The 24,458-nt window shown below is 44.7% G+C and overlaps 1 protein-coding gene across 9 annotated transcripts in view; it reads left to right on the forward strand.

The window, feature by feature from the left end:
* meis2a (Meis homeobox 2a) overlaps positions 1 to 21,641 on the forward strand; it is a 78,359-nt gene extending 56,718 nt beyond the window's left edge. For 5 of the 9 annotated variants that reach the window (XM_066667532.1, XM_066667535.1, XM_066667547.1 and 2 more), the window contains exons 10-13: positions 14,824 to 14,882; positions 16,121 to 16,231; positions 16,545 to 16,642; positions 19,906 to 20,045. In XM_066667532.1, coding sequence (XP_066523629.1) covers positions 14,824 to 14,882; positions 16,121 to 16,231; positions 16,545 to 16,603 — 229 coding nt within the window. In that variant the 3' untranslated portion in view covers positions 16,604 to 16,642; positions 19,906 to 20,045. Of the gene's footprint in view, positions 1 to 14,823; positions 14,883 to 16,120; positions 16,232 to 16,544; positions 16,643 to 19,905 lie in introns of all 9 variants that reach the window. The other 4 variants (XM_066667544.1, XM_066667565.1, XM_066667573.1 and 1 more) reach the window with 3 other exon arrangements.
* The last annotated feature ends 2,817 nt before the right edge of the window (positions 21,642 to 24,458 follow it).

Below are 24,458 nucleotides of genomic sequence, written 5' to 3' on the forward strand. Positions count from 1 at the left end.
ACTGTGGTCTGTTTGAAGTAGTGAAGGAGAGCGGTCCTCAGGTGAAAATAGAAAAGTGCAGGGAGGGAGAGAGAGGTTGGGATGCTCCAGCTGTAGATGTCATTCTTCAAGCCTGTGTGTTATTCTATCAGTCTGGGCTAAATGGGGCTTGACCGCATCCTTTCATGTCTCAGCATCAGGCTCAGCACGACATGCCTCTGCTTACCACTCTAAACACACTGCCCGAACATTAGTTACCCCCCGCTCCCCCCTTCCAAAAAAGTAAAGCCCTTTTACGCCCTGCTCTGCCTGGCACACTGCTGCCCCCACAGCCTGAAAGATGAGTCTGATGACAGACAAGAAGGGAGAGAGAGAGAGAGAGAGAGAGAGAGAGAGAGACTAAAAAAGGAAGGAAATGGGCCCTTGTTGGGCTGTTGTGTAGTGTGTAGGCGCTGGGCCATTTCCCTGCCACAAGAGTCATCACTGCTGCCATGGCTGTGGATCACCCATAACAATAAGGAGGGCACTGAGCCACATTCTATTTTTACATACTCTTTTCTCTCTCTCTCTTGCTCTTGCTCTCTCGCTCGCTCGCTTGCTTGCTCGTGGAGAAACAAGCAGATACAGCGGCTAATGAGAGGTCCAAATGGAGTGCAATAGGTGACTTATTAAAATGGGGCGGAGTAGAGGCAACCTTAGACCCTTCATCTGATGAGGTCACGTGGGTAGAGCGCGTGTCATCAGAAGCCTGATGCCCGCTGTAGCTGTTGCATTTTGCTGTCTGCCTGCACAGCCGCTTCGGCTGCACCTCCAGCTCCACTAAAAGTCTGTGGGTTCAAAGCCCTACCCCTGTGCCCACCTAGGTGCAGCTGTTTTACTAGCTACCCTCCCCATCTTGTGTTTTACCACACCTGCCAAGTTGGACATGCCATGTTTGTCCCCCCACCCCGCTCTCTGATGATGTTAGACTCTTCTGTCATAGTCATGGGCTTTGAGGGGAGGGCTGGTGTAGCTGATGGAGAAGACCCTGATGGAGTTTCTCTCTCTGAGCACTGAAGAAGCTTTGTTACATAAACAGCTCGGTTCCTCTCCCTTTCCCTTAAAGATTCAAACGAGACGCGCAGAAACAGAACTGCTTTATGATTTTTTATTTTTTACGATTTATTTTTATGACCCGTTAACTTGGCGTGCACAGCTGTTATGAAATGCAAAATAATAACTAATATTTTCCAAATGCAATGTAAAAATATAAATTGGCCGGACTGCATGTGTTTTTACACTTCTGATCAGAGCAAGGGATTTTTTTTTTCTTTTTAAAAGTGGAGGCATTTGAGTTTAGGCGCACTCACTTTGCCCTCTCTCCCTCTCACACACACACACTTTTTCTTCCACATACATATTGTACTCATGCAGAGGCATACAAACCCATCCATCTCTCTCCTTCTCTCGCCCACATTGACGAGATAGTTGACTGAAGTTGCTGGTTATCTGTTTAACTTTGACCCAGATGGAAATGTCATGCCTTTTTTTGGAAGCCACCTGGGAGCACCGACGGCAGCCATGTTGTGCCCTGTTGCTCTTTCTAAATATACAGCTGCAGAAAGGAGTGGACGAGCAGAGAGGAGAAAAGAGGAGGCCTGCGAGGGGAGCGGCTGCGGCTTTCTGGCAGAGCGGCCATCATCATCCCCTCATTTAGGGGCCGCTAATTGGCAGTTAATTAGCAGAATTGACTCTGTTGTCAGATCCCAAGTGCCTCTCCCCCCAACTTCCCTTCCAAGTTCATTTGATCTGGATTTCCTCCATAGTGGCACAGTGATAATCCTATTTCAGTGTGTAGCTAGTCTCCTGTGTTCATCTAAATACATATCTCACATTTTGGCACAGATTCCAGGGCTCTCCTGTCAACTAAACAAATAGTGTTGAGCCCGTTAATGAAATAACATTTCAGTATGTATCAAATATAAAACGCTTTGCTTCCATAATTTCCCACGCAGTGAGGGCATATACACATGGGTGTATATTAGTGCATATGCAGCAATGCCTGGGCCAGGCGGAGAGCGCTGAAGTGCAGTTTATAGGGCTCAGCCCACCTGTTAAAGCGGGTGGGTGGTAGCCTGGCAAAGGCCAGCTCTTACACTTACTGTGAGAGCTGCCACTCAGCTATGACCAACAGCTTGGCAATCATAAGCTAATGATGTCAGTGCCTATGTTCTCGCTGAGAGAATTTTAATTTATGGCATTGATTAATCCGAGCTTTGAATAGTGAGAAGAGAATACTGTTTCAAAGCCTATAAAAATGATATCTGATAAAGCAAAGGATACATGAGAGTGAAAGAGGTGAGAGAAGAGATAGAGCACTGTAGTCTTTATACTCCTCCAATGCTTTTGGCTTTTATCTATTCCTCAACGGCTTGGATTTATTGGTGGGTCGTTTAATAACAAGGGCTGTGTGCTTCAAATGAAAGCAAGCAGCGTTTTGCGTAGGCGAGCAGCTTTTTTTATTTCAAGATGGTAATTTTTTTGTGAGGGGGAGAAAATGCTGCAAAGAATAAGAGAGAGAGGCAAAGAATCAAGAGCCCAAGTGAGAGAGAAGGAGAGTACAAGGGGAAATAAGTAGGTTAATTTATTTCATTTGCAGGTACAGGGTTTAAAAAACGAAAGGAAGCGGGGGAGGGGAGGAGAGAGAGAAAGAGAGGGAGAGAGTGGAGGGATGCAGTTTTCATGAATAAGCAGCTTAATGCACGTTGGCACCTCGAGTGAGCCTTGCAGAGTCTCCATGCGCCTCAGGCCATCTGTGAGCAGAATAGCAATTTTATTACGTTGTCATTAAACCAATTTCACAGCAGTATTGTTTGTTAATGAGCAGCCGCAAACGAGCGGAGATGTCACGTACTGGAATAGCAGCAAGATTTGTGACCTCCACTCTTTCTTTCTTTCTTTATTTCTTTCTTTCTCTCTGTCTCTCTCTCTCTCTCTCTATCTTTCGCTTTCTCTCTCTCTGTTCCTTTCATTTCCTCCCTTTTTTAATCGCATGTTCTTACACAATCTCTCTCTCTCTCTCTCCATCTATCTTGCGCTCTCTCTCTCTCGCTCTCTCTCTCTCCATCTATCTTGCGCTCTCTCTCTCTCTCGTTCTCTCTCTCCCTCATAGAGGGGCCCAAGCCCATAAAAGGGAAAAGTGCTTAAAGATAAAATGTAAAGTCTATACAGTCAAGGCTCTGTTTATGAGCTTCCATTTCACTTTAGTGCTCATTGGATGAAATGGTTTCTCCATGGCTCCCTTCACTGGAATATTGGCCTTGATATGTGCCACTAATGTCCACCCATTTCTGTTTGCTGGAGACTAGGCATTGCAAACATTTCAATGGAAATAAGCAGCTGAAAATTGTCAAAACAATTTCCAAACAAAATCCAGAATAAAATTTAAGAACGTGGCGGCCACAGTTTGATTTTCCTCAAAGGTTGTACACGGAAGGACATTCCTCTGTGAAGCTTAGGTTATGCCACAAAAGGACCTCATTGGCTATGCTAGTGGGCCTGGGTGTGTTGGGATGTATGGGTCTCGGTCCTGAGCTTCCTGTGTGTGTGTGCTCTGGCAGTGTTACCGAGGAGGAAAGTCGCACAAAGATCAATTGGCTTTTTCTGCGCCTGACATTATTTATAGACAGCCATATATCTGCTCTTCCTCCCAGCCTGAGCATGGGGTAAATACAGCCCACATTAGAGAAATAAAGCCTACAGTGTGGGAAGCCAGAAAGAGCGAGAGAGAGAGGGGTAGATGGAAAAAGAGAGAGAAAGAGAATGAGTGTGAGTGAGTGAAAACACAGAATAGAGGGAGGGCAAAGTGTTGCATGGGACATTCTTTCTGCTGACTCTGCAGCAGAACAATGAGAAAGAAGTGAAGGAGTCTGTCTAAACGAGAACATGTCAGTCAGTCAGTCTGGGGGTGCTGGAGAGACAAGATGGCAGAACTGGGCATTCAAGATGTGTGCCCATATTTCATAACTGCATATTATTTTTATTATTTTTTTTGTGGTTGCCAAATAATTCATAGTAGTTTTTGTAGAATAATAACTCCATAAAGAGTCTATACTTTGGTGCTAGTTTGAGAGAGAGTGGTGGGTTGTTAGTGGGCTGACCAGGTGCATAGCCCTAAGCCTGAGGGCAAAAGAGAGAGAGAGCGCCAGACAGATAGAGAGAGATAGACAGAGGCCAAGACAGGCAGCTCCTGACAAGGCTGATCCAAGAAAAGCCTTCAGCCCGCTGCCCGGCATTCTCACCATGTTCAGACATGCTCTTTCTCTCTCTTTCTCTCTCTCTCTCTCACTCTATGGCTGCATATACCTCCCTCTCTCGTTCACTCATTTGACCCCATAATCACATCCGCAAACAAGGCCCTAATGTGTTATTTTTTGTACCTGTTTGCTGCTTTCTCTAGAGCTGGGATTTATCGTCCATGCCCTGTGGTGTAGAGTTGCATGCCAATAGCCCCATCATTGAGGACTCCATAAATCAATAGTCTGCTTTTGTTTATTTAAATGACTGGTGCCAGTGAGCACGACTGTTACAGATGAGGCAACATCACTGAGAGTGCCAGAACACCACACGGGGGTCCACAAGACCCGCAAAACAATTCACACGCACTGGAACACTTCCCAATCTGTGTGGATACCAACACGGTAATTTGCCATTTTGAGAGAAGTCGAAAAATAGGAGAAAAAAAATCTAATCAACGCCCTCGCACTTTACTCAATGGAGTTATCAAAGCGGGGCGCCGCCATCGAGACCATTCAGTGCTGCTGAGCTTAGAAACACAATAGAACTCCATCAGGGTAATCACAACCCCCCCCCCCCAAATACACTGGCACTTAGCCTTATGAATATTTATCAGTCCATCACAAGTGTGATGTTTCAATTGCTTGTGGATCTGAGCATGTGCAGAAGAGCTATCCTCCGACCACGAAGACACCAACACATAAGAAAACTTGTTACTGTCCACTTACCTGGCATAGGTCTGAGACGGAGTGTCCGGAGGTGTTCGCTCTACTGTCGCACCACCGCTTCAAGTTTTCAAATAAATCAGAATAAAGCTGAATTTAATGGTCCCTTCTTACGGTTGCCTTTTTTTTTTTTCTTGATTTCTTTTCATCTTCTAAATGAATCTTGAGATCACAAAGGTGTCCTGTTGAGCATGAGAGACCTTGCAGGGCAATGAAGGCACCCCCCCTCACCACACCACCCCCCTCTCTCTCTTATCCTGCTGTGGTGGGAATCTCATCTGGTACATGTTCATCTCTGCTCTGCTGCTGTGCTTTCATTAGTGTTGGTCTGTGATCAGAACAGTGGTGAAAACTCAATTCCACCGAAGGCTTCAACAGTCTTCACCTGCTAGATAGCCTCACCCAGGGTCCACACCGTAACTCCAGCCTCAACGGCCCTGACACATGGTCACGATAGCCAACCCACCATACGGATTCCTGGACTGCAGTACTGCACGTTCTTCCTCATGCTAATCCAAGCCCTTGTGGTGGTGTGATTGAATTAGGAAGAGAAGGGAAAATGAGAGCCGAACTGCATTAGTAACTCCTCCAGCTGATTCATCCCACTACTGTTGGCTTAGTGGTGAGGCTCTAATGTAAGCTGATAAGCACGGAGCGGTTCTTCGAGCAGATTCAGTGAGTGGCCTACATGGAAAGATGCCATGTATGAACCCACTGTATGGTCCATTTGCAACATATCACAGCGTTCATACCTGCTTGAAGCTCCAGGGCTGTGCTTGCGTGGGTCATGTTGCCTGATCCTTCTAGCACACAGAACTGTTTAAAATGGTGATTTGTTGTTTAGCCTGTTGCCCTCAAACAGGCCTGGAGCTTTGTGTAACTAGTCTGTGTGTGTAACTACTGAGCTGAGTGCCACATCAATTATTCAAGAGAGGTTCCAGAGAAGCAAGATGTTTAACTGCTGGTCCTTACACTCTCACACTGCAGCACTGATGCAGTTTACTTCTACATTTACACACACACACACTGCTGATATGATATGGTAAGGTATCCTAAAGGAAAAACGAGTGCCAAGAACCCTTAAAAACCCTTTGTTTTCCTGTGCATGCCATGACCTTAAGTTGAGCCCCCATTAGAGAAGCATGGCACTCTTTGCAGCTTAAGGTGGCTCTTTTTAATTGCTGGGACTGCTTTGCATTTCCACTGCCCTAAATTCACTCCCTCTGAAGACAGTGAGAGAGAGAATGAGAGGAGCATGAGGGGGGAAAAGTGGAGAGGAAAAACGGGGGCACCCTTCTACCCACTCTGTGTTCTTTCTCCTCGAAACCCTCGTGTGCAATTCAGAGGTATTTGTGTTACGTAAGAAGAGCATTTGAAGCCCCTCTCTACAGGCCCCTCTTTCATGGCAGCAGCCCATTATAGTCCCCCAGCAGAGGCAGAGTGAGAGAGGGACGTTTGATATGAAGCAAAGGAAATAGATTGGCCTTATTTCCTGTCTGACTGTAGCAGCGGAGGCACTCGTGTTGCCAAGACGATGCAGTCAATTGACACTCAATTTTGTTTGAAATCTCACGCCTCCGTGGTGTCATTATCAGTTTCCCCTGGTAATCCACAAAGCCGCCTGTTTGATTCCTGACAATAAGCGGAGTCGCAAGTCTGTTACTCGATTACTGGGGTTTGGAGCACGAGAGAGAGGACGAGGAGTGAAAGAGAGAGCAGGAGGATTGAAAGGCACAGGGAGAGAAAAAAGGCCCATAATTCTGAGAGCATGGTGAGATGGAAGGTGAGGGTGAAGAGGAGCAGAGATTATACCTGCCCTCCCTGCTGTGCTGTACGCAGGACTCCACACACACACACACACACACACACACACACACACACACACACACACACTCACACACTCCTCTGTGGAGGGGCAGAGCAGTGAAAGAACACAAGGCCAAGCAGGCCAGGTCATGGGCCTCTGGAGGGTGTAAGGAACGGAATGGCTGACCCTGTCCTGGACCTACTCATTTGCAGAAGGCAATGTAATAGCTCTCTCTAGCTGCAGTCATTAAAAACAGATCATTTAGAGCTTTAACTTCTGAATTGAATGAATTCAATGGCAGGGCAAGGCACTAAGCTTCCCACCCTTACCTCAGGATATATTCCTTATTAGGGTCCTGGATGCCACCGGCCCTAACTATCAACAACCCATACTTCCTATGCAACATAATGATATTTACTAATGTTTCATAGCAGCTGCAACCTATAGGTGTTAGGTAAGCATTTTCACTATGCAAAATTAAAGGAATGAGTAATAACACACCCATAAAACTAGTTTGGCTGTGGGCCAACAGCTGCGTTGAGTTTGTCATACATTTATAAAGTTCTTGTGTGATTAGTTTTTGTGAAATTGGTAAAAATTAGTTGGTAATTGGTGAAATTAGTTTTTAAGAAATTACAAGAAACATAAATATTCATAACACCTGCATAATTTGTAGTTTCAGTTTTCATTTTATGTAAGAATTCATTGTAGAAGATCATGAAGACCAATGTTGGGTTCCATTGATTCAAAGATTTACAATTATTTATTGATTAACCACAGTTGGTTGTTTTTTTCTAGAAGCAAAAAAAACTGTGTTAGAACCCACGTAACTATGTACTTTAATGGAATTTGACCAAGCTGTGAATTGAAGCCTGGGGTTTTAAGGTAATTTATAAGGATTTATAAATTAGTGGATGTTGTATACGATCACGTTAAAATCGTGTTTGACAAAATCCCACCACTGTATCTCTTCACACTACTTCCCTTTACAACAATATTTGAAGCAAAGACACAAACCCACATGAAACGACAATGACTTCAGCCAAACTGAGCTTTAGCTTAGCTCTCCTGTCTGCGGCTATGGAGTAAGAGTAACGCCTCGCACATGTCCGTTTCAGTTACTCACTCAGTCAGTAAGCCAAAACGCCTCTTCTAGTGTTTACAAAGTCAGTGCAGTATCACATGAAACAAAGGAACATTTTAAGGATTTTTGATAGCATCAGTAAAGCTATAGCCTCAATAGCATGTGTTTAAGGCACGTGTTTGTTCAGCAGCTCTCCTTTACTACTCTGGTCCCATGTGAAATGTGCTTGAGCAGAAGTTGAGAAAGAGATTTCTGAGGAATGAAGCTACCTTACAGCACTGGCCACTTCTGTCAGCCTCCTTATACATAAAGCAAACACTCAGCTATGTTGACACACAGGATGTTTTGAACCCCACTTCAAAAGAGGAATAAACAGGGGGGAAAATCAGCTCTTGCTCTCTGGGACATAAACTGTATGGAAAAGAAAGAGAATGGCTTATGCGCACCTATACACAATCATCAGGTGGGGGGATTATTTTAGGTAAGGGGGAGGTAAGGGTAAATGGGTGAGAGAATGTGGACAGACTCCTAATCCCTCTTCTGGCAGTGATAATCAAAAATAATAGCACTGGTAAAAACATTCCAGAGCAAAGGTGCCTGCCTAGAGAAGAAAGGGGATTAATGAGGGGAAAGATTAGGTGCTGTCTGAAGAGTGGGGGGGTGGGGGGGAGAGGTGTATGGTGTATTCTTCCCTCAGAGGAGCTGAAAACTGGTAGTGCTAGTGTAGGTTAGCTGCGCATGGTTGCTACAATAAGGCCTCGTTCACACAGGTGTGTTGACGCCTGGGGCTGCCTTGGCCTCAGTCCATTCCATTCAGAGACTGATTTGAACAATAACTATCCTATCTTTTAAAGAAGGGAGGGGGGGAGAGCGTCAAAGGAGATGCCTGTGAGCTTTGCTGGGGCCAAGAAAAACCCTGGCGCAGTTGTCAGAGCTTGTTGATGTAGCGAAAGAAAGAGGGAGAGTTTTTCTCGCTTTCGTTCTCTTCTCCGCACCTCTCCCCCAACCCTCCCGCCCACCCCCTTCCCCTCTCCATCAGATTCGGTGGGGTTTGTGCCGCAGGACAGAATGGAGAGAGCAGAATTGGAAGAACAAAGTCCTGCTGTACGAACCAGCAGCTGCTGCTCGCAGGATCAAAGACGCGACAACCCAGGCTTCCTGGCCCGCACTGCCACTCGAGGTGTTTGATGGACAGTTAACAGCTGGGCCCACTCCTGCCAGGCAGAGGTCGCCTCGGACTGTCCACCAGACCGGGGGGAGGGAGGGAAGGGTTTAAGGGGGGGAGAGGTGACATCCCTCCACGGGGGTGTGGGGGGGTGTGGTGGGTTTCCCTGCCCTGAGAAGGATTTTTGTTTTAGCAGGAGTGGACCACAGGTGCTGTAGCTGCACACTGCCCCAGTAGTTGTGTTTTTTATCTGGTTTTATCTGGGTAATTACCATTAAAGGCAGGACTATGGCAGAGCATCAGCTCCTGGCACTGAAGATCATGGCTGGGTGGAAAAGTCCCAGTGCCAGAATTCTTCTTTCTCAGATGGAGCTCCACTGCTCTGATAGACTCCAATCTGGAATCTATGAAATATCAGCCATTGCAGCATGTCTGGCACAGGAAAAATGAGAGCCACTGGCTTTCTCTGACTGCATAATGCTAGAGAGAGAGAGAGAGAGAGAGAGAGAGAGAGAGAGAGAGAGAGTGTGCCGCAGTGCTATTGATTTATTTTAATTAGCAGCTCGTTAAATCGTGTCAGTTTGCAAAACAAATATATAATTCTTTGTCTGATTTTCCACTTGGGTCTTAATGACTCCTGCTGACTTAACTGGAGCAGGAAAATAGCAAGATGTAGAGCATGTGAAAGAGTGCAAATTCTCTTCATATGTCACACAGAGGAATGCAGCTGGAGTTTAGTGGCTGCTGTCTGTGGTTTAAAAAAACAAAAAAAACAATATGTGGTAGGAATGGCAGCGCAAAGCGGGGAAGAGAAGTGGTGAGATCCGCCAAGACGAGAAAGGTGAAGCGGTTTTCCCTCCTGAGATGAGCTGCAGAGAACTATGTAAACAGCACAGTGGCCTGAACACAGCCTCAAACACTCTGCGCGCTCTCCCATCTGCACTGAATAAAGCGACAGGGTGAGGTAATGCTCGCCGCTTCATGTCTCCTGACTCCTGTTTTAACTTAAAGAAGAGAGGGACGGCTGGAGGAAGCCTCCACACGCTCCTCCCCTTGCTCCCTCCATCACTCTCTCTCTCTCTCTCTTTCTTGAAAAGATCTTCAGATAGTTTATGATAAATCCACAGATAAGTGCAATCTGGGGACCAGCTTAAATAGTTACCGTGACTCCAGGAAAAAAGGCCAATCCTCCCTGATACGGAATCTGTATTTACCCCACAGCAGATTAGGGGCAGCCGGTGGCCTGCAGACGCTCGTGTGACCCTGTTAGTGGGTGATAATTGGGACATGTTTGCTTTTATTAAACCCACGCTTCCCAGGTTTAATCTGTGTACACTTCTCAGGTCAAAGTTGACACTGGAGCTGTTTTTTCCCCTAGAGCTATGTCTGTATTTTTTTTTTCTATCTCTGAGGAGTGACTTAAGTAGTTTTGCTTAGCATTTTCTGCCTAAAACCAGTGGTATGGAAGCAATGAAATGTAATAGGTAGCAGAAGACAGGGATGTTCTCATAACTATAATCAGCAAGCGAGTTTGGTTTAGTCTGAGAGCGCTGAATGTCGCACAAGCCGAGCTGAGGAATTTCGCTGGAGTTTTGCAGATATTCTTTCCCAGAGCCTTATGCCTGGTATGATATTTATACAGTGTGCACTTGTTTTTTGTGCATGTCTGCTGAAGCTTTCCCAGCCACAGTGCTGAAGAGCTCCGACCTCAGCTGTTCTCTCCACGCAGTGAAGCTAGCGACAGCGAGCAGCCTGTTTCCTCACAGCAACGTGATCACGCTGGGTTCTCTCGCTCCGTCACTACAAACTCGTCAAACAAGTGACCCTGGCCCTGATTGGCTGAACTCCCAGGGCTGCTCTCCTGTGATTGGTCGTCTGGATTCTCTTGGCTGGGCTCCAGGCTAGGGTGGTTTGGCATGGGGCTTTCTCAGGGAAGCAATACTGACAACAGGGGCCAGTTACCAGGTGTGGCCACATTACAGATGACTCGAGCGGAGAAAGTAACATACAAATGGAGCAGTAATAAGATGAAATTTTTGTTTAATGTCTTAAATTTGCCATATCAAACTTTATAGCATATTTTTAACTTTATATTAATAACTGAGCACTGGAACTGTTAAAATAATTTTAACTTATTGTGGCTTGTTCTATGTGTACTTTTTTTTAAGTAAAGCTTATTGTAAATGTGGAAATTTGGGAATTGTTGTGAATTTTGAGCTAAACAAACCGCAAAAGAAAAAATGCATTTCCATGTGACACTACTACCAATATATCACTGTAGACAATACACTGTAAATGTGTTAACACTAAGGCAGTCTAGTGATTCAGCAATCCTGCCCTTGCAGAACTCTCTCTGTATTGTATTACTGCATTACTGCGTTTGTTGTGGTGTAGCAGGAGAAAGGAGGAGTTGATTTTTTTTTTCCCTTCGAGAACAGGAGGAGGAACTGCAGCATGGTTTCTAGTCCCCTGACTGCCTCTTTAACACAGTCCGGCCTGAATGTAGCCGGGCTCCCCTTGGGCTGTTTGAGTTGAGATTTCTGGCTGCGGATCGAGTGTTGATGCAGTTCCACGGTAGAGTGAGGTCAAGTGGACTCCTGCAGTTCTGTCTCCATTATTCATATTTGCAGTGGTTGTGGCCTGTGTGTTGTGCTGCTCTAAAGGCTCTGAGTTGGGAAAGCTTATCACAGACAGGGTGTGTTGTGCAAAGGTAGAGCTGATATTTGTTGCACAGGAGAAATTTAATTGCAACCCCCCCCTCGCCTCAAAGATTCAGGTTAGCTAAAGCTACATTTTACCACAATAAAGATTATGCTTATTTTCCCTTCATGTTTGTCTCTCACGACACACTAGCTCTGAGCGTGCAGCATTAGTGTCTTGCTTTTTTCTCTCTCTCTCTTTTTCTTTTCTTTTTGCCTTTTGAATTCCCTCCTTAATTGATTTGTAAAAGTGGCTGGCCTACACATTAAACACTAGCAGCCAGAGTCCTTTTTTTCTTGCAGTAATGTACACATTCTGTAGAGTATCCAGAGAAATGACCTTTCAGTGACCCCTTCACCTAGCCTTTAATTATTTGTTTGAAGACAGCATGGAGTTCCCATGCTGGGTGGAGGGAATGGGAGGGGGGTGATAATACCAGTCAGTGTGCTCACAGGGGAATGTTCAGCAGGGGAGTAGGGCTGTGTGTGTGTGTGTGTGTGTGGGTATATAATGCTATGCAGGCTTAGGCTATAATAAGCACTCTTCCAGATGTAAATAATAAAATATGGTGGTAAAAGTTTGGAAGGACCCTGGTCTTCGCTCGTGGTCCAGAGCTGGTTACACACTTGGGTCTCGCACAGGGAGGTGGTGGTTGCGGTCGGGTCCCTGGTGTGAGCGCGAGCATGTGTGTGAGTGTGTGTCAGCAGGCCCCAGCTCCGGTGTGCCAGCTCGAGCGGACTCTCTGGAGGCTCTGTGCGGGTGTTGTTCTAAGCACACCCCATTAGCAGCTCATGGGAGGAGGGAAAACAGTGTTATCAGGCCCAGCTCTGATAATCTCAATTGGCTTTACTCAAACTGATAAAAGGCGCTTTGGGGGCAGGAGTGGGCCTTGGTCAGCCCCCGCTGTGTTACTGTGGCAACAGTTTGGAGAGGGAAAACACACGCTGTGGTCTGTGTGTGTGTGTGTGTGTGATGGGCAAAGATGTGGCCGATGGGGACAGCGCTGACATGAAGGGTCAGTCCTGGTGGCAGCTGTTAAAGAAATACATGAATAACTCTGGTGTGTATTCTTGTGAGGCATGCTTGTGCAAATATGCCATCTTTTGTGTTGTATATTTTCATTCTGCAAAACATACCATAAAATAAAATAACATACATACATATTTAATAACCAAAAGAATTCCAATGCATGTTCCAAATGCTCTCTGACCTAGCTGAAATGTTTTAAAAAATGATTTTATTTCATGGTATTTTGTAAGTACTAGGCACTTTGATATGTCCTGGTAGAAAGTGGGCATATTCTTCACCTGTGAGGAACATTCCTAACATTACGTGTTTATGGTCCAGATCTAAGGGAAGGAGGTTGTGCACATGGTTCTGATTTGAGCCTTTGAGCACTCTCTTTAAGACACAGCGCGAGACGTTTGGCAAGCCTCGTTCTTGCTGTCTGCCCAGAAAATCCTGATAGGGGGCATTTTTTTTCTGCGTTTACTTGCTCAGCTGGTTTTGGTGCCGGAGGCTGAATCTCCACCTTGCCACAGGCTCAGTGGCACTTCAGACAACAAAGACAACCCTCAGAGAAGACCTGACTCATGCCTTTGATTGCAGCAATCTCAAATGGATCATTACGATGACTGCGGTTTTAAACAGATCTCAGTAGCTAATATTAGCCCCTGCATATCTAGGCAAAACCATTTCTGTGATATACTAAAATGAAAGATGTCTGCACCTATGTGGGTTTCTAATTGCCCTCCCCAGCACCGTGCCCTGTGTTAATACCCGCCGTTTCTCTCTTTCATGTCCTGGCCTCTCATCCCTCATTCTGGAACTGAAAAGGAAAAGCAAAAGAACTTGCAGCACACGTTGCCAAATGAGCCAGGCGTCTCTTTTCCCAACCGTGCGTTTTGTAAATTTTAGCATGTCACTTTGAAAGCCCAGATTATGGGCGTTTACGCTAATAGGAGAAGGTAAGGGCAGGTATCAGGGGTTCATGAGGGATTAGGAACCCAAATTGATTCCAGTTCTCCTTGCATCTAATGACCAGTTCTGTAACTTTGCCCTCTGCGTTTTAGGCTGTGTCCCCTAGCCTCCAGCCCCGCTCTTTTGTTCAGGATAGCCCTGCCATGATTTGAAACCTCCCTCTAATATCAAACACATGTTGGTACCTGTAGTGCTAACTCTCGGTGCTGTTGGAGTATGTTAGAGGAGGGGAGTCTCTTTGAGCCTGGAGTGGCCAGCTTGCCTTTGACACGGCCCTGGGCGTCCCATTCTGACTGGAAGAAAGGGTTCCCCTGGCTGGCACTAACCTCCTGATGACCCCGCGAGCTTTACAGTCCAAAGCGGCAGGAGAGAGCAGGGCCGGGGAGGCTTTTTGGAACTGCACTTATTTGCCGCTGCGGTGGTGATAAAACTTCAGACAGCCTAATTGATGGGCTTGCTGACATAACAATACCTTGTGAAAGCACCGAGTGGCAATGCCTGGTCCTCGTTTAAAGACAGCTGGAAGGGGAGCAGAGCCCCCTACAATGCAGCCAGAGAGGGGGCAGAGTGGGGGAGTCAAAGGCTTAAAAGAAACATTTGTGTCTTGCCCCTCACAAACTTTTAACTTATTCTGAATTTCTAATGAGTGATAACCCACCAAGAATAATGTTTATGTGCATGAGAGAGAAAGAGGGGGGGCGAGGGGCTGGGGAGTTTGGAGGGGGCCGGGCAGGGGCTGTGTGAAGATGCAGTTGGAGAAGTCTCAGAGTGTCAGTTGCATAGTGGCCTCACCACAACTACATGCAATGCTTGTGGAATGTCTGTGGAGTAGCCATAGCTACCAAAAGTAATCAGAAGCTTTAAGCTGAAGGAATACATCATAAGGGACGTTAAAAGGATACCTTGTCGGGCTCCCAAGCCCGAGCACAATCGCTCTTTTGTTGTTGTTTCTCCATTTTGATTGCTTTTCAAGGAGCTAGCCGCTAATGTGGCCATAAAGTCATGCAAATGGCTTTGTCTTTATTGTGGTCCGTAATGAATATTTGTCTCCTTTAACGGCAAGGTGATTTAAAGTGTCTTTTCGTCTTTCTCCTCTTCTCTTTCCCAGGTTCATTAATGCCAGAAGAAGAATAGTACAGCCCATGATTGACCAGTCAAATCGAGCAGGTAAAGCCACTGCCTCTTTCTGTCCCTCCACTCTCTATTCCAGTCAGGTCTTTGGCAGATAAACATTCACACACGGTCTGCCATTACAGGGCAAGCTCCTCCTCCCTTTTCCCATCCTCTGCTTGCTTGCCTGTGTTCTCTATGGGACATGTTCCAATATGACCAAGCATGTTAGCTGATTGGCTCTAATTAGATGTTTCCCAATCTAGCTTGTTAGAGGTACATTAGCACACATTCTCTGTGAAATGCTAATTGGTCACAAGAGGACTTTGCAGGAATGCTAGGAGCATTTTAACTCTCTTCTTGATGTGCTCCTTGTAATTCTTGGTAATGTATTCATTTCTTCGTAATATCAAGCAAAAATCCAGAGGGTTTTGCGATTATTGATTTAATTCTGATTCTGGCTCCGGGAGACGATTTCTTTTAAATGGTTGAAAAAGACTACACACTGTAAATTGATTACACATTCATTTGGCATATCTTGTGGAGGTCCAGATTACGAAAAGCACAGTGCAGTGAACTCTGGTGAAAATATATGCATCAGCCACTGAGACATCAGTAAAACCAATCAGCAGTTAATTAGTTGAAGCCGTTTGTTGATTTTAACTCTAGTGTTTGGTCCACAAACTGAGACTGTTACAAATGAGAAATACCTCGGCTGCTGTGTGTAGCATATGTTGTGAATATTTGAAAGCATGCTTAGAAACTGTCACAATCAGCAAACTTCCCAAAGACAGCATGACTAACAGCTTCCCTTAATCTTCTAGGCTTATAGATTACTGGGGATAATACACTTTAGTCCTGACATACACGGTTTGTCGCTTACTTCAGAGGGTGCCTCCTGTACACAGCCAATCCGCCTGACGCATGGCCAGTGCATTAACCCAATCCAGCAATATTTGGCAAAGGTCAACCACAGAACCAGAGTTCAGTAACTTCACTGAACACAAGCATAAACGTGTGCTGGCTTATTGGCATGACTGAATTTAGAGGCCTGTGCTGTAAGGGATATGTGCTGTGGAAGAAGATGCCATCTCTTTAGCAGGGAAGAAGGTGTTAGCTCTGTTGTTGTCTAATGATTGTGTGCGAGTGTGTACTGTGTGGCTCTGTGTTTGCATGCTAGGTCTTTGACTCATGAATGTCTTTCAGTATGTTTGGGCTGGAACTGGGCTATTTGCTGATTGTCTGGTATGTCTTCTCTTCTTCCCCCCTCATGTCCACGTTTTGACTACAATCAGGTTTTCTTCTTGATCCTTCAGTGAGCCAGGGAGCAGCGTACAGTCCAGAGGGCCAGCCCATGGGCAGTTTTGTGCTGGACGGCCAGCAGCACATGGGAATCCGGCCAGCCGGTAAGCCTATATCTGATCACCCGATGCCCATTTACTAACCACTGTGCTGATCGCCATCACCAGTTCCGGTTTAGTCCCTTGACCTCTGCGCTCTCACAGCATGCCATTACAGCCTCTACATGCCTGCTGCCTACCTCAGCTCATTCAATATTTATCTCAAGGGCACATTTCAGTTAACAGGTGCATCTCCTGGGTCGAATGTACCGGCTTTTCTTTTGCACTTTTCCTACTGTACCTTTCCTCCTTCAGTGTCGGGCTCTTTTCTCGCTGTCTGTGTCTCATATCTCTCTGTGGTGTTTCTCTCCTCTTCCAGGGCCTATGAGTGGAATGGGGATGAATATGGGCATGGATGGGCAATGGCACTACATGTAACCCTCACCTTGTAAAACAAAACTCAATGAAAAGGGGGAAGTAAGTACAATTGTGCTTTTTCTCAGCTTTCCTTCTGTGTTCCGTTTTTCCGCTGTGAGAATTCCCATGATGCCGGCCCTAAATAACACCAAAGAAAACAGCCCATACCTCTGCACACAGTGTGTAGTGTGAGCCTACTTTGTATGTGTAGTAACAGTAAAGGGAGCATTCCAAAGGGTCACACCGCGATGCCCACCCTGACGTCCCCAGAGGGGCGGACTTGTGGCACCAGACACCGGAGGAAAAAAAGAAAGAGAGAAAAGTCCTGGCTGCAAATTTATTTATCACAACAGTGGCATCACTCTCCCCATCTCCGGCAGCCAATGCAAATGTTGGACATTTAGGGAAAAAATAACATCTCCAGGGGCAGGGGCTGACGGGGAGAAATTAAGCAGGCTCCAGTGAAGCGATAAAGAAGGAGAAGTGAAACTGTCCTCGGAGTGACATAAATCTGTCTGGGGAAGGATTGATGCCCAAATTATCTTATATGCAAAGACGGGAAAGCCGCAGTACATTACGGTCCCTGGGCGAGATATACGGGCCGGGGGTGACACGGCCGATCCTTCACTGGTGGGGGGACCCGTGTGTTTTGATTATTTTTTACAGGGGCGAGGGGGGGCTCAGGGTCCCAGCATAAGACACAGAGACAGGAGAGACGCTGAGATAAATTCAAAGGGACTGAGACGTTAAAGAATGGCTGCATATAAAAGGCTGGATTTCTCCCACTTTCTCCCTCTCTTTCTTTTCGAGGCTAAATGGCCGTCGCTTGATTAAGACGCCCATTACACCTCCCGCCAGCACTGTGGCGCTGACATTTGAGAAATCAAGACATATCGCATCCCAAAGGCGCCGGGGCAGAGGAAATTTTATTTAACACCTAAACTCCTCTGCTCAATGAGGCACAATATAATAACACTTACCTTGATTAAAAGAACCCTTTATATGTAAATAGGCAGCGGATTTTCCAAAGGGTCACCATGGCATTTCTCCCAGCCCCCCACCTTCCATGGCTTTGCTAATGGAGTCAGAAACGCAGAGAGCAATGTTCCCTAAAACAGCCACATAGAGACAACATTTGCTCAGCTTGGATAATTCTTAATATAGGCTATATCATTTCTAGACTATTTAATTACATAACATATTTTATGCTTCATGACCAATTACATTAATAGCTTAATACAGAGGAATATTACCCTCTCTTGATTTGATTACGCAGCCACACAATATGGTATATTTGGTAGTTAATTATCATCAGCCATTGAGCAGACTGCTCTGCTGGAGCAGGCAGAGAGACGAGGCTGGTTGAGGCAGCATTATTGTCTTCAGATGGTTTTACCACTCCTGTTAATAAAGGGGCCCACAGATCTACTTAACAGAATGACTGCAGCTTACAAGACTTGAGATTACCAGCTTACAGTGTCAAAAACATCTGCTGGGCCTTTTAACAGGAGCCGTTCTAGGTTATATGGAGGTGAGTGCACTCCTCCTGCCCTCTCCGGCTGGATTGATTGACTTTTTTTATGACCCCGATAGTGTGCTTTTAAAAGACCACTTTAACAAACATGTGCATTTGAATGAAATGAAGTTAGGTGGAAAGTGAGTATTAGAAAACGGCCCAGCTTTCAGCCGGTGAGATCAGCCATTAATCTCACCCTTTGCTGCTCTTTTTTTTTCCCCCCCGGCCGGGCCCTCCTGTGTAATTTCTTAATTGCAGTGTACCAAGGTAGAGGAATGCAGAGAGTGAGCATGCCTGGTGACCTTGGGGCGACCCCCTCTTCCCCCGCCTTAACTGGCCGTTGCTAATCCCCCAGGGGTTCACATTACAAAGCAGTGAAGTCCAGGCCTCTGCTGTCCCCTGGCCTGCTACTGGCTTCAGGTGTGTCCTTGGGGTCTAGGCTTGGTCCCATACCTGCACTACGTTACTGTGCCACAGAGGGCAATGCTTAGCTGCATCACAGCAGCAACTGTAGCTACAGAGTCGGGATGGGTGGGTACCCTTGTTTATCTTTTTCGTCTCTTGTTCTCTCCCTTTGTCTGGGCTTTGGCTGTGGTTTTCACTGCCCATACCACATCCCCAGCTGAACAGCAGCTCTTTTTTTTTTTTTTTTGTTTTTTTTTGGTCCCCGGTAATAAAAGCATATTCTTAGCTCGCTGTGTTGTGATAGTTAACTGAGCCTTAAATTATTTATTAACTTCTTAAAGGGATTTAATTCAAATATGTTCACAGCAGTGTGGCCCCCTGAGAAACTCGCTGCTCTCTCTGTCACTAAATTCAAACGAGGGAGTTGACATCTCTACGTGCTGGAGTATTACTTCGGCTTGTTTCTTCACATCCTGCCAGCTCCAAATGTCAGTAGATGGATGTGCAGATCATTTTACGGCACGAGAACTGACCAGGAATGTATCGAGCTGACCGTATCCCCCTCACCACTGAAATGCTGCAGTGTAATTTTTCATGAATGTGCTATATGAGTAGACTCGCTGATAGGGGCTTGCACTGTGTTCCTCATTTAATCAGATATGCATTTCAATGGTCAGTGTGGATTTTCATGCAGAGAATAAGGCTGCTGTGTCGGGCTGATTCCGGCGAAGGACTCTGTATCATCGCTGTCCAAACGTTCTCACTGGATTTTTTTGCAGATTCATTTTGACCCCGTTTGTAAATGGCCACTCCCCTTTTGCTGCCTTATGTGAGCAGCTCATGGTGAAGCCAAGACTTGCATGAGTCAGAGACCACACTTACACAGACTTACATTCAGAGTTATTCCGATTATTCAGTCAGGAAAGTATCGTATGTCAGTTTTCGATATTTGGTGTGTCCACTCTTCACAGCTTCAGTTCTCTGAATATACTCTTCTTTGTTTTTTAACGGTATTAACAGTAGGACCTGTTAGGCCCATAGCATTGACTTCTCTTATATTGGAAAGACGATCACAAACACCTGTGGATTTTTCAGATTTTCTGCTGAACTGGTGAAGGGTGGCTGGTGTGGGTTGTATGATATTATTTTGGCAGATTATCATCGTGTGTCTTATCTTTATAACAACATCCCCCTGAAATACAAGTAACCTGTAACTAAGGGCTGTTTTGATTGAATGTTAAATGAATGAAGGGTGGTCCCTCACTATTTCACTGTCCTGTTCATTAAAGGTTCTTTATTTCTTTCATTGCAGACACACTTAGTGTTCATCTTAAAAATGTGTGTGTGTCCATTTTGACACTGGGTTTCTCTCTCTCTCTCTCTCTCTCTCTCTCTCTTGTAGGACTGCAGGGCATGCCCGGGGAGTTTGTAGCTCAGGGTGGTCCTATGGGCATGAGCATGGCACCTCTACCTTATCCTCCTCATCCTCCTCCTCCGATGTCTCACCTATCTCAGCTAAGGCACGGACCCCCCCTACACCCCTACCTCCCCGGACCCCCGCCGCCACACCACGCCATGCTGATGCACGGAGGACACCCGCCTCACCCAGGAATGGCCATGTCTGCACAGAGCCCCCCTATTCTGACCCCCATTGACCACAGCACTGGTGGACAAGGCCTGGACATCCATGCCCAATAGTGTAAGGGAACCTGACGACAAGAGCAAGAAAACAAGTCCAACTCCCCCTCCTCACTGCAGCGATTTTGAGACTATTTTTAAGAGAATAAAAGAACAATTTTGACCAGAATTAGACACTCAGAAAAATGGAATTCCAGATGAGCTGTGATAATTTTTTTATCTTGTCAATTTTGTTACTTTCATCGACAGAGGACCAAGCTGACAAGAACACTTTGTAAAGTCTTGGGCTTTTGTTAAAGATCAACGGAAAGATGTTTCAACTGAACACGCAAAAGTGCAAACTTAAATAAACACACACACACACAACACAAGCAGAAACATAGTCACACATGCTCTCGCTTGAACCATTTTAAAGAAATTGTTATGGAAGAAGAAAAAAATGACAAAAAAGAGACTCCAAGAGTTATAACTACTGTAGTATAAAAGTATAGACACTAAGTTAAAACTTGTGCATTTTTGTTGATCACTCCATTTCTGTTTTCCTGAGCTAGTCCTAGAATAAAGGTTAAACCCCACCCCCACCCCCTGCTTTTCACACTGTGTGTGCTGTTCCCTGAGGGAGAGATGGTCTCGTCGCAGCAATAAAAAAAAATCAAATAAACAAACATCTCAAAAATCTCAGCCCTAACACTAACATTGTAGTGGGCAGTGGACCTGTCCGGTAAAGGACCAGAAGTAGCACTCCACCAGAGAGGCTGCTGAGTGAAGCCTGCTCTCTCTGAACCATTCAGTCTCAGCCTTTATTTCGCACCCCTCTTTTTTTTTGGCTCATGAATGAATGTTTCCCTGTAGGTAAAGTTCTTAGTTTGAATCGCCCAAGCACTGGATTGTGTTGGTTTTATACATTTTTATTTTATTATTATTATTATTATTATTATTTTCTTTTTCTTTTTTGTATCATGGACTCTCAGAGGAAGAGCCTATTGAAGGAAGCAAGCGTATCCATGGAAAAGCAACATCCTACAGTAGTTTCCACGCCTCTGGATCGACATAGGCACCATACGGACAGCACAGACACAGTGGTGGATTCTTTGGCACTTAGTGAAGCTATTGATGGTTGATGCACCAAAAGACTAAAAAAAAAAGAAGAGGAAAAAAAAAGAACTTAAATTATGAACTCAAAGCTTGGAGAAAAGCTAAGAGAATATTGTAACAAACTTCGTACAGAGTTCAGTCTATTAATTGTTTCATGTTAGATATTCTATGTGTTTACCTCAATTGAAAAAGAATGTTTTTGCTAGTTTCAGATCTGCTGTGGCATTGATATTGTATGTCCATGAATTCCTTCCTTTTTCAGCACGTGTTCCTCACTAGATGATTAAAAAATGCTGTCTCCCTTAAGCTTTGTCAAAAATACATTAAATACTTGTATGAGGACTGTGACGTAATGTTTAAAAGGTGTTCAGTCACAAAATGCTGTAATAAATATTTCATTTTTGATTTTGTTAGATTCCTGTGTGCTCAAGTGTACACTTTAAAAAAAATCAACACATTATTTATTTATTTATTTATTTATTTATTTTATTATTGTTGTTGGGAATTGGAACGATTTTTTTTACATGTACAATATTTCCTCTCCAAAATGTAAAGTCCTTACTAGGAATTTAAAGTCCTTTAAACTTCATATTCATCTTGTGAAATGGTGATATGTAACTTAGGGTTAAATGAGCACAGAGTTGTGTGTTCAATATTTTTAGAATGATTTTCACTCCTCTTCAACAAAGGGGAGGGAAGATAGAGGATAGAGAATGAAGAGTATGTGGCCCAGCGCGTGGAATAGGTAGAAAAGGGTGAAAAGTTGATTAAGGTGTGTGTGTGTGAGAGAGAGAGAGAGAGAGAGAGAGAGAGAGAGAGAGTCGAGTGTAAAGGATAGAGAGGAGAGTGTGTAAATGTGGAGAGTGAAGAGTATAACGCGCTCTGCTGCGCCCCCTGCTGACACTGCAGTTCCCCGCCTGTAAACACAGCTCTGCACACTCTCCCTCACTTCTGTAAATAGAGTCCGTTTGAGTGTAAATATGAGCTCTGCGCTCGAGCTGCTCGGTATAAAACACCTCAGCTCTGTCACATTACTTTTACTTCATTTCATTTTTAATGGAGAACAGAGGAGTGCGCGTGCGGGTCACTGCGATTATTACAATATTTTTGTTTTATACGTTACAGCAACTCCTGTTATTACTGTTGATATGATTACAATTATTTATCGTTACTGATAATACATTATTGACACGATTTTTAAAAATATTCTTAATATATTCCTAACCGATTATAATAAAAGTAATATGACAATAAATCATAACGACATAAAATACAGTTTTCAGCACCTATTAAAATCAAAATAACAACAACAATAATAATACTAATTATTATTATTATTATTATTATTACTGTTTTGTTGTTGCTGCGGGGCAAGTTCATTTTCTTTTTCTTCTCGTTTTAAAAGTGCTTTTTAAAATCTGTTTTCAACTGTTCAACTCTCGACTATTTACAGTCAATTACCTAAATAACACCAAATTATTTCAATTACAGTAAAATATACAGATAGAGCCAATTTAATCCCAGAATCCATTAAGATCGTGCGGGCGGAAATATTCAGGTATTTGTCATTTGTATTTAGTGAATGGTATGTAGTCAGGTTAAGGACGAGGTCGGTTGTGTGCCGCGGTGATGACGAATGTGTTATCTGTTAGTTGCAGTATTTATAAATGTACTGATTTAGGTTTAAATAGGGAATATGTGTCTAATGTTTGTAAATAAAGACTACAGTGGTTTAAATGTGTAGTACTCTAGCTGTAACTGAAGGGTACAGTGGTTAAATTTAAGGGAAGTGAAATGATCCTGCTTTAAAACGCAGCCAGTGTTATGTGCTGTGGAATTTAGCTACAATCCGGTAAAAACTTTAAAACACTCCAGTTCCACATTTATCTTGTGTTTATTTACAGGCTGAATATTAATTCACATATTTACAGCTCCTTCGATCAGAGATAAACAGGCGATGAAGAGTGTTTTAGCAGTTTTAAAGGCATCGTTAAAAGTGGACTACAGCAGGGCGCGCGCTGTTCTTCTGGGCAGGGAATGATCAGATGGAGGAGAGAGGAACGGACGCACTACAGAGAGGAGGAGGAAAGAGATGGAGTTTTAATATTAATAGTGTTTTTCTCTAGCTTTTCCTCTTTTCTCTGGTGGAGACAGAAGACTAGATTTTCCTGCCTCTCTCTCTCTCTCTCACACACACACACACACACACACACACTAGTGGTGTGTGTGTGTGTAGATGCGCTGTGACAGGGATGATGGATGATCCGCGCGGCTAAACAACTCCACCCCTTCATCTCCTCTCTGTCACAGCTACTTGGGGCCACTGCTGCTGGAATAAAACGCGCAATACCCCCCCCCCCCCCAAACACACACACACACTTTCCTCTATAACCCCCCTTCCCAATCACCCCCACCACGGCCCCCCAAACCACATTACACGTCCACAATAAAGCAGCGAGAACGAGAGCAGCCGCGCGCACAAAGGCAACATGTTAATAAACCCTTAACCCTGAGTAATATCTGATGCGCGCGAGACGCGGACCTGAGTGAAGCCCGTGCGCGAGGCTAGCTCTTTCTCTCTCTCTAATGAGAGCCGCTTTAATCACAGATCTCCACTCTGTCTAATCTCTGTCTCGCGCGCACACACACACACACACACATTAAACTCGCTGATCCTGTTTTTTTTTTTTTTTGTTTAAACAGGCGCCTCAAGAGCGTCCCAAACTTTTATTATGCTTCCGTTTCCGTTACGTGCGTTTTACCCCTTACCGGAACATTTCTCCTTTATTTTCAATACAATTTCATTTATTCACCAGTTTGCTCATTTCATTCTGTCTTATTCTTTCTACCTTGCTTTTTTCCTTTTCTTCCTGTGCTCTTTCCTTTTTAGTTCGTTTGTGATTGTTGTCTGTGACTCTTATTCTTAAGCTGCTACATCTGGCGCTGGTCTGTGTTGTAAACTTTAGTGAATATGCTTTTTATTGTATTCACGCAGACACATGGTTCTTTCCTGTTTTTTTTTTTTTTTTTTTTTTTTTAAGGATCCATTTCAGCACTTTCTCTTGAGGTGTGCGTGTGTGTGTGTGTGTCAGTGTTATGTATGTGAGGGGGCTCCTCGGAGAAAAGGCCACATTTCGGTGATCATTTATCACTGTCAGCCACATAATGATCCTCCCTGCACCCCCCCCTATTGATGAGGATAATTACATTAGCTCCCAGTGA

The sequence above is a fragment of the Hoplias malabaricus genome, chromosome 1, assembly GCF_029633855.1.
Source record: "Hoplias malabaricus isolate fHopMal1 chromosome 1, fHopMal1.hap1, whole genome shotgun sequence".
NCBI lineage: Eukaryota > Metazoa > Chordata > Actinopteri > Characiformes > Erythrinidae > Hoplias > Hoplias malabaricus.